At 45.3% G+C, this 10,000-nt stretch overlaps 2 protein-coding genes across 2 annotated transcripts in view; one reads left to right on the top strand and one right to left on the bottom strand.

Annotated features, from left to right (window-relative positions):
- sptbn5 (spectrin, beta, non-erythrocytic 5) overlaps window positions 1-10,000 on the top strand; it is a 56,059-nt gene that overhangs the window by 14,644 nt on the left and 31,415 nt on the right. Inside the window, exons 18-31 of the mRNA XM_062523463.1 lie at window positions 169-456; window positions 1,202-1,424; window positions 1,698-1,837; window positions 2,481-2,580; window positions 2,806-2,976; window positions 3,292-3,456; window positions 3,701-3,927; window positions 4,476-4,662; window positions 5,433-5,633; window positions 5,995-6,108; window positions 6,373-6,530; window positions 6,910-7,042; window positions 7,375-7,520; window positions 7,727-7,841. Coding sequence (XP_062379447.1) covers window positions 169-456; window positions 1,202-1,424; window positions 1,698-1,837; window positions 2,481-2,580; window positions 2,806-2,976; window positions 3,292-3,456; window positions 3,701-3,927; window positions 4,476-4,662; window positions 5,433-5,633; window positions 5,995-6,108; window positions 6,373-6,530; window positions 6,910-7,042; window positions 7,375-7,520; window positions 7,727-7,841 — 2,368 coding nt within the window. The remainder of the gene's footprint in view (window positions 1-168; window positions 457-1,201; window positions 1,425-1,697; window positions 1,838-2,480; window positions 2,581-2,805; window positions 2,977-3,291; window positions 3,457-3,700; window positions 3,928-4,475; window positions 4,663-5,432; window positions 5,634-5,994; window positions 6,109-6,372; window positions 6,531-6,909; window positions 7,043-7,374; window positions 7,521-7,726; window positions 7,842-10,000) is intronic.
- Window positions 9,386-10,000, bottom strand: part of LOC134067205 (gametocyte-specific factor 1-like) — a 1,554-nt gene continuing 939 nt past the window's right edge. Inside the window, exons 5-7 of the mRNA XM_062522333.1 lie at window positions 9,955-10,000; window positions 9,808-9,863; window positions 9,386-9,636 (exon numbers count right to left, since the gene is read on the bottom strand). The exon at window positions 9,955-10,000 is cut by the window's right edge and continues 30 nt beyond it. Of these exons, the coding sequence (XP_062378317.1) occupies window positions 9,635-9,636; window positions 9,808-9,863; window positions 9,955-10,000 (104 nt within the window). The 3' untranslated portion in view covers window positions 9,386-9,634. The remainder of the gene's footprint in view (window positions 9,637-9,807; window positions 9,864-9,954) is intronic.

The following is a 10,000-nucleotide window of genomic DNA, read 5'->3' as shown; positions in this document are numbered from 1 at the left end:
AGATAGATAGATAGGTAGATACAATTGGTAGATAGGTATATAGACAGATAGACAGATATACATTTTATTGATTGGCAAGAGAAATATAGGAACCTAAAGGAAAGGGTTTCAGGCTTGTGGTGTGTTTTCTGGTGTCCCACCTCCTCTGTCCTCCTCCTCGTCTCCCAGGAAACAGGACTGCAGCCCGGCGGAGAGCGCCGCCATCCTGGAGGAGGTGCGCGGCCTGGAGTCTCTCCTGCGCAAAGTGCGGGCCCAGGCGGCGGAGCGGCAGAGGAGGCTGGAGGAGGCGCGGAGGCTGCAGCTCTTCCAGGGCAGCTCGCGGGACCTCCTGATGTGGGCGGAGGCGGCGCGCGAGCAGATGGCCGAGGAGGAGCAGGGCCTGGACGTGGCCTCCGCTCAGGCCCTGCTGGACAGGCACCAGGAGCTGAAGCAGGACATCCAGCGGCAGAGGGACAAGTGAGGCGGACGCACGCACACACTCACACACACGCACACACACAAGCACACACACACACACACACACAAACACACACACACACACAGTCAGACACACAGTCAGACACCAGAGATGTAAAAGTCCAACTTCAGAAAGTAAAAGTTCTGCCATGTGTTGGTTCTACCGGTGCACTTGACACAGGTGATTTCACTAATTTGCTGATCTATCTGGTTTAAGAGTGGTGCTAATTAGAATCAGCTGATTAAGTGAATGGTTGAAGCAAAACTGTGGCAGAGCTTTTAGGTGCTGTGTCCACCAAACGCGTTTTTTGCGCCGACGGCGACAATTTTCAATGTAAAGTCTATGTAGCTCAGCGCTCACAGCGGAAAAAAACTGTCGGCGCCGACCTTTTTTGTCGCAGCGCTCAGAGCGCTCAAAGTTGAAATCTGTTCAACTTTTAGAACAGCGCCGGGCTCGTCAATGGCACTTCTCATTATAAACCGTCTCTGGTTTTGGTAACTTAGCAACAATAAACACTTATCGAAGCGCCGAGAGGAGGAGGTTGTGGGCGCTCTGGCTGTAAAAAACGCGTTTGGTGGACACAGCACCTTACTCTCTGAAGCCGGACTTTTACGCCTCTGTCAGACCTACATTCAAACTCAAACCAATAACTTCATCAAATGAGAATGAATACTTTCACTGGACAATGACATGAAAATATTCAAAACAAGCACATGAGAACAGGCACAATCTCCCTCCTGTCAGGCTGAAGGAGTTGGAGAAGCTGGGCAACACCCTGGAGGCCGCGGAGGTGCGGCGCACACTGGCCCAGCTCGAGGAGGAGTGGACCGGGCTGGACCGCCTGTGGTCGGGCCGCAAGCGCCGGCTGGAGCAGGGCCTGGAGCTCCAGAAGCTCAACCTGGAGGCTGACCGCATCGAGGCCACACTCTCGGCTCACGAGGCCCGTCTCAGAGTCACCGACCTCGGGGTGAGTGCCGCAGATGTCTAGGTGCTCTGTGGAAATGGTACTGTAGTTCATTTAGTTCATGTTCTTCTTATGTGAAGAAAAAAAAAAAAATTTTGTGTGCGGAATATTTTGTTTGGTATTACAGTAAATTGAAATAATATTATGAAGTTGCTCATCACAATTTGAAATAATTGAGATGATTAGTGAGATCATTAAATGTCACTCTCTCTCCCACTCTCTGTCTTTCTTTCTGTGTGTGTGTGTGTGTGTGTGTGTGTGTGTGTGTGTGTGTAGGACTCTGTGGATAATGTACACAGCTTGCTGGGCAGGCAGGATGAGCTGGAGGCCCTGCTTAATGCTCTTCAGCTGCAGATCAACAGCTTCCAGGAGAAGAGTGGAGAGCTGGTGAAAAAGCGCCATTTTGCTGCTGAACAGTAAGACCAGCCATTTCCTAGTCTTTTGTGGCAGGTCCAAGTGGTTTGGAGCTATGGGTTTTGTTTGTCTCCCTAAATGACACTTTCTGAGTGTTTTTAAGGCCTTGAATGTCATACATTGCATTGCAATCTCCTAATAATAATCTATACACACCCACATACCATGGAGTAGCAGAACAGAGCCTATGAATTATTGTAAACTGGATTGTAGAGCATCTCTGAATGGTTTGCCTGGACATCCCCGTTTGTACAATTGCTGCTTCCTCTTTTTTCTCAATTACCACCAAATGATCTCCTTTGTTGTCCAGTATCATTTCTGCTTGTAACACAGATGTGTTTTTCACTTCCTTGTCATTCTTGACAACACGGTACCCAGTCACCATGAATGTCTCTTTGACCTAGAGTTCCAGTGGGTCTTGTGGGAAGACTGACTTACATGGAACTAATGAAAATGGCTACACCACACCACACATTCAAAAGAATTAGCCCATTCATCTAAAACTATTTTTAAGCTCTGCAAACAAGTATGGACCCGGTGTAGCCCAGCTATATGGAGTACTTTGATTTAACGTTTTTTGTGTTTTTTTGTATTTTGCTTTAATGTTTTTTTTTTACAGTTTTGTTTTTCATCTGAATCATCTAGGATCCAGGGGAGATCAGAGGGTATCCAGGAGAGGAACCTGAGAGTTAGAGAAAGCTGTAAGGCCAGGAGGGGCCAGCTTCTTGCCTCCAAAAAACATCAGGTAGCTGCTGCAAGCATGCCGTTGGCAAATGCTGAACATGCCACACTCTAATAAAACACCTATAAATAAGATATATTTCTCTGTTTTTAAGCCATATTGTAAGTATTTATATTATTAAACTAATTTTACTCACATTTTCAATGTGCATTTTGTCAAAAGTTATGTACAGTTATGAGAGTTGTTTATGTAAGAGCACAATAAATATCCCTTTTTTTGCAATGCTAGGAGTTCCTTAGAGACGTGGAGGAGATGCTCCTGTGGATGGACGAGAAGTTTGAGATTGCAGACGACGAGTCTTACCGGGACCCCACCAACGTGCTCCGCAAGCTCAAGAAACACGAGGCAGCCGAGAAGGAGATGCAGGCCAACCAAGTACGCTTGGACCGGCTGCTTGAGGTGAGTGTGTGTATGTGTGTGTATGTGTCTGTGTGTATGTGTCTGTGTGTATGTGTATGTGTATGTGTATGTGTGTGTGTGTGTGTGTGTGTGTGTGTGTGTGTGTGTGTGTGTGTGTGTGTGTGTGTCTGTGTGTATTCTCTTGACAGCAATGGCACTAGCATTGCTAAATATATGGATACATTTTCAGACAGGTGTGAGTTGCTCTCAGACAGTAAACAATGTACCATGGTGTACACAAGAGGCCATGGCCTACTGTAAGGTTCTGAATAGGAGTGCTTATAACCAACCAAGTGTGGTGCTTGTGTGGTTCAGCTAGGGGAAGAAGTCCAGGTGGACAGTCCCTCCAGGAGACAGGAGGTGCAGAAGACGTGCCGGCAGGTGCGCCGGCGCTGGGACGAGCTCCAGACCAAGATGGCCGACAGAGGAGATAAACTCAGACAGGCCGGTCAGCAGGAGCAGCTAATGGAACTTCTACAGGTGAGCACGTTGGCACACAGGACAGCACATGATGTAAGTTGTCGGTCGTTGCCGGGTTTCAAAACCTTACAAAAAGCCTGGTTCGTTTCTCATCTTGTACAATCTATAATTGAACCATGTATAATAATGTTAAGTTTGTTCATCTTAAGTGTGTTCATCTTACACAGTTTGAAATGGGCCCATGCATAGTTAGTCTATGTCTCTGTTAAGAATCACAACTGACTTGAGCTCATTTGTATCCCAGGATGCCAAGCTGAAGATCGAGACCATCCAGCGGATGCTGCAGTTTGCGGTGAAGGGTGAGGACCTGTACTCCAGCCGCAAGCTCCTCAAGGAGCACCAGCAGCTGGAGCAGGAGGCCCAGGAGCTCGCCGACAAGATCAACTCCATCGTGTCCCGCGCCAAACACCTGGCCACCAACCACTTCGACTCCAAGACCCTCCTGCAGGAGACCGACACCTACCTGAAGCTGTGAGACACTTTATTATATTCTTATTCTGTAAAGAAATACAGAGCTGTATGGTATCCGAGGAAGTGCTTTGTATGTTTCTTATGTTGGCTGTTTCAGAGATGTGTTTAGAGGCAGCTGAAATGTGTGAAATTATTCAGTTGTAAAATGTTCAGTTGAGTCTTTGAGGCTTGGTACTGAAGCCACAGATATGCATGTATCTAAAGGAGAAAAGGCAGAAATAAATATCTGGATGTCTCATTAACAGTCAATGATTTATCTGGCAAATCAATTAGAATGCAATTGGGATCAGAGACTAGATAGATAGATAGATAGATACTTTATTGATCCCCAAGGGGAAATCCAAGAATATGGAACTATGGAACTACAAGGAAGCAAAACACCCGCCATGACAAAGTTCATTTTGATAATAATTCAGATGACATAACAAAAGGTAAAGACATAAAGATAAGTAAAGGTAACTGTTATTGACCTTACACCTGAAACGAAAGTGATGAGTCAGTTGAAATGAGAGCATTAACGCCGTTCTAACACTGCCCTCTGTGGTCAGGTTCAAGTCCCTGCAGAAGCCCTTGGACGAGCGCAGGAGTCAGCTGGAGGCTGCGGTGGAGCTGTTTGGCTTCTACCACGACTTGGACCTGGAGCTGACGTGGATCGCCGAGCACCAGCCCATCGCCGAGACCAGCAGCTACAGCAAGTCCCTGGCTGGAGCCATCAGTCTGCAGAAGAAACACAAGGTAGCATCACATGCTGGGGGACCACAAAGGGCATTTATAGTATTATAAGAAAATCCTCAGATTTTCCTTTTGGGGCAGCATGGCATGAATGGCAAATCTTGGTTCATCCATAACGCACTGACTAGTATGTTTCATACAGTTCTCCAACTGACTGATTGCTCAGTGCCATACGTGCTGGATGATTCACTCCAGTACCCTTCCCTCACTCCTCTCCTTTCTCGTCTCATCACTTCTCTCTTCCTCTTTTCATATACTTCCTTTTTTTCATTCATTCTCTCTCTCTCCCTGTCTCCTCTATGTCTGTTGCCTTCCTCTCCCTCTACTCCTCTCCCCTCCTCTCCTCTCCCCTCCCTTCCCCTCCTCTCCTCTCCTCTCCTCTCCTCTCCTCTCCTCTCCTCTCCTCTCCTCTCCCCTCCCCTCCCCTCCTCTCCTCTCCTCTCCTCTCCTCTCCTATCCTCTCCTCTCTGTCCTCCTCTCCCCTCCTCTCCCCTCCCCTCCTCTCCTCTCCTCTCCTTTCCCCTCCCTTCCCCTCCTCTCCTCTCCTCTCCCCTCCTCGTCCCTCCTCTCCACTCCTCTCCTCTCCTCTCCTCTCCTCTCCTCTCCTATCCCCTCCTCTCCCCTCCCCTCCCCTCCTCTCCTCTCCTCTCCTCTCCCCTCTCCCCTCTCCTCTCCTCTCCCCTCCTCTCCTCTCCTCTCCTCTCCTCTCCTCTCCTCTCCTCTCTGTCCTCCTCCCCTCTCCTCTCCCCTCCTCTATGTCCTCCTCTCCTCAGGAGCTGCAGGCGGAGGTGACCGCTCACCGGCAGCAGGTCCAGCGCATGCAGGAGCGGGGCTCGGCCCTGAGGAGGACGCACACCTGGGCCAGCAAGGAGCTGCAGCAGAGGAGCGACCAGCTGGCCGAGGAGTGGGAGGAGCTGGAGGAGTCCTGTGACCGCAGGGCCGTCCACCTCAACAAAGCCCTGACCCGTGAGCAGGTCAGTGCAGCACAGAGGGTGACCACAGCAGCATGGCACAGGGTGCACCATTGACCTCTGCCACAGTGTACTCCTCCTTGCAGCGCTGAAAGATATCCCATTTAGGGTCCTGCAGTACATTTATTTCCCTTACAGATGACAACTTTTTCAGGAAGATGCCCTAATGTCCTGTGTTTCTATTATCTTTTGAAAAGTTGTTGCCCACTATATGGCATGGTGATAGGAGCTGGATAAAGGAGCTGTTTCACTTACATTTATGTATATATGTATGTATGTATGTACTGTATGTGGTCAGTCAGTTAGTGAAAACAGCACTTCATGTGGTCTAGAAAACGTCAATGTTTCTTTTGTTCCTCCTCAGATCTTGCTGGACTGTACAGAACTGGAGACGCGAGTGTGCGAGTGCTTGGCCCTAGTCAGTTCTGATTATGGCAAATCAGAACCTGCGACCCAGAGCCTGATCAAACAGCACCAGGTACAGCCACAGCAGGATCAGACCACCAAGGCATTCTGCTGACCATCACAGTTATGAGCAGATTGTGGGTTATGATTTGAACCAATAGTGGTACTGAATCATTTGCAAAATGCAAACTCCACATACCTATTACTCAAAAACAGTTTGAACAGAGTTTCTATGTGCTGACTTCCCTATTGCAACCTTCATCTAAATTTATGCAAAATATACCGCAATGCTGATTGATTGAAACGTGTGTGTGTGTGTGTGTGTGCCTGTGCGTAGGCCGTAGAAGGGAAGATAGAGGTTCTGGTGGCAGAGGTGGAAGATCTAAAGAGCAGTGTGGACCGTGCCGTAAAGAACATGGGCCTCGATGAACTGAACCGTCCCTACAGCCGCATCCGCAGCCAGATGACGGAACTGGAGCACCTGGCCTCTCTTCGGTACCATGCTGTCCATATCTCAGTGAGATTAGATGAAACGTCATTTCATGGAAAAGGAGATTATGTGATGACATGCAAAAGAATTTAGTTTTATGCAGAATTTTGCAATATGGAAATCCTTTTGTATGAAAAATATGTTATGATGTATATGTATTTAAGATATGACATGCAATATTGAATTATGTTGTGGTAGGCAGCAGTATGTTATATTGCGCAATGCTCTGCACATTATCTCTTCATTCACTTTTTGTTTTTATAAATGTTTTTATTATTTTAGTTATAGACTGAACATAGCACATATTGACAAAACAGTTTTGTTCTACTAGTGCTGATGGTGTGTGTGATTGCTGATGGGGATTGTTCATGTGTTTTTCCTCAGGGCTCAGAAGCTCCAGGAGGCCCTGCATCTGCACGAGTTCAAGCGCGAGTCCTCAGACCTGGAGGACTGGATCTCCCAGCAGAGACAGATCGCCTCGTCGGAGGACTACGGCACCGACTACAATAGCGTCCTGGTGAGAACAGGGCCTCAGAATCTCACACTTTAGTACCGTATAGCCAAGACCAGGTTCCTCATTATGATCGGTTCTTCACGTGTTGCATATAACCAAATGACACGAATAACGCAAATAACATTTTGTCTAACTGCCAGTCATTCATTAGTAATTATTCTCGAATTAAGAAGGGCAACTGTTAGTATGTGCAGTATGCAGTATAGTCAACTAATGAACAATTTACTCTCATTTTAACCTTTGCTTCAGTGGACCTATTGCAATTTGATGTGTGTGTGTGTGTGTGTGTGTGTGTGTGTGTGTGTGTGTGTGTGTGTGCATCTCTGTTTTGGTAGCAACTCCGTGGGAAGTTCGAGGTGTTTCGTCAGCAGCTGGAGGTGGGAATGGAGAGACTGCACAGCTGCGGGAAGTTAGCAGACTCGCTCATCAAAAACAACCACCCAGAGAACCTCTTCATACGCAACACACACAACGAGCTCAGGTACGCACACACACACACACACACACACACACACACACACCATATCATAATGAAAAAATATCAATAGGTCCACTGAAGCTCCATGCAGTTTAAGCACCCCTTCACATATATAAACATGTACACAGACACACACACACACCAATTTGATGAAAATGATGTGGTACTGTGAGGTCCCACTGACCGGTGGCTTGGCCTGTGCACTGTAGGGAACAGTGGGATGACCTGCACACTCTGGCTAAGGAGAGACATGACAAGCTCGAGCAGTCAGAGAAATGCCACAGATGCTACAAAGACCTGATGGATGCACTTGCACAGATAGAGGTAAGGCATGTAGAACACACTCCCTCACTCTGCCCTAGAGGACACATATACTAGATCTGCATCTTGCCATTTTAATTCCATGATCCAGCCCTACATCCCCTCTTGCCTCTGATGAGCGTCTGCCATGTCAGCCCTCCATCAACACGCAGGGTGCCGCTCAACCTCTCTCCTCGATCCTCGATGCTTGTTCCCACTGATATTTAACTAACACTGGATTGACTATCCCATTGTTGCCGCCCCATCATTCTTTATCTAGATCCGTGGGAACGAGGACCGAGGAAGGAAGGGAGGATGTATAAAGATGAGACGAATGAGAGGCACCCTAAGAGATCACAGTCAAAACTCTTTTCCTCAGTGATTCCTCGTTGGTGGAATGATTTAGCTAATGCTCTTCATTCTAGTGATAGCGTTGGGCTTTCTTCAAACATCGTAAAGAAATGGTTTATTTTGTTGCTATGGAATTTTTTTTTTTTTCACAGAGAAGTGGTTTGTGTAAGCTCATGGCTAGGTATATTTCAGTTCAATTCTATTTAGTTTATTAATAATGCTGATTTGATTTGGTATTTTAATATTAATATAATGTTTGATGTCAGTGTTGCTTTTCACAAAAGGATCTGCTAAATACCGTAAACAAAAACATAACTCACATTTGCTAAATTGATAACCTAATGCTCTTTCCAAAAACATGCTTCATTTTCCCTTCTTTAGGTCTCCTAACTTCACATTAATTACTCTGATTATGTAGTGAAGAACTTCAGTGCAATATACACATTTTATTCATTAATGCAATTAATATAATGGTGATTAATGTCTTCAGAAATAATTGGATCACCACAATATTGAATAAAGGAAAAATATAAATCCACTAAATAAATAAACTAACAATAATTTGAGGGGAAAAATCTCCAAAAAGGGCAACCACAGATTCAACATAATTAATGATCCTAAACACTGTCTAAGAGCATTTTAGAAAAGCAAATGCAGCTCTAATAAGCAAAAATATTCAATAAAATGGGGAAATGGTGATTAAATGAATAATGGAATGATGAATTGAAATGATCTGGACTCTGATAATATGATCACATGTATTTGCTTTTGAATGGGTGGTACTTTGTGTTTGATGAGGATTATAGGAATGTTTCTTTCAGTAGTGCAGAATTTGATCAGGGTCAGTGAGGAGCATGCCCAGTCTTCTGATAATTAATTAGCTGCTGACAGCCAACAGGTGATTAACCACAGTTACGACCACCATTTGTGTCAAAATATTTGAATGCTTCATCTAGGTCTATTATGTCTCTATGGAGCTCCTTAAGGGACCTGCAGCAAAAGGTTTTGAGTGCACACTAGGAAGTTTCTCATGTGTACCAGAATGTGACTTGTTCCCAGGATGATTTATCAAATCGGTCTTCAGTCTGAGGAAATTGTGAGAGTGTATATATATATATATATATATATATATATATATATATATATTTCTTTTATTTTTTTTGAGTGAAGGGATTCTGGGTCAAATATTTCAATGAAAAATATTTAAGTGTCAAGAGTTGTTTAAAAATTGTTTATTTAAAAAACAGTTAAGTTAATTCTCTAAAAATCTTGTCTAAAAAGAATCTAAAATGTGCAGACAATTTAGGCTACCACCTTACAGCAAAAGTGCCCTCTTTCAGAATGACCTACAACGTGGAAAAAAGTTTAGGAGTGATTTGTTTTAGTGTGTATGAACAGTCCCTGTGCACATGCATTCGGTAATAGTAGGTCTGCTTGTCGATATTAAAATTGTTGAGTTGACAGGTTCCTGCAAAAAGAAAGAAAGAATTGTTTTGTCACAATCCTGACAGCAATAGTCTACAGGCACTTCCGACCGCACAAATGTTCATAAAAATGAAATGTAATAAATGTAATGGTTTAATCATTGAGTATACAGGTAGTGAGACTGTTGTGGGGCTTAGGGCCCAACCGGACTTACACATTTTCCAAGGAAGGGTTGATGGGAGACCTGTCCTAGTAGGGGTCACCACGGGCCTGAAGAGGAGTGGAAAAGAAGAATTAAATTAGCAATTTAAATGGCCTGAAATCTAATGCTTGATGTCATAACCGTGGGCCTGTCACTTACCCTGCATACCCATTCTGAGGTGCCAAGTTGAGAGTGGGCACTCCCC

This window comes from Sardina pilchardus, chromosome 20, assembly GCF_963854185.1.
Source record: "Sardina pilchardus chromosome 20, fSarPil1.1, whole genome shotgun sequence".
Taxonomy (NCBI): Eukaryota; Metazoa; Chordata; class Actinopteri; order Clupeiformes; family Clupeidae; genus Sardina; species Sardina pilchardus.
This window is presented reverse-complemented; position numbering and strand designations above follow the sequence as displayed.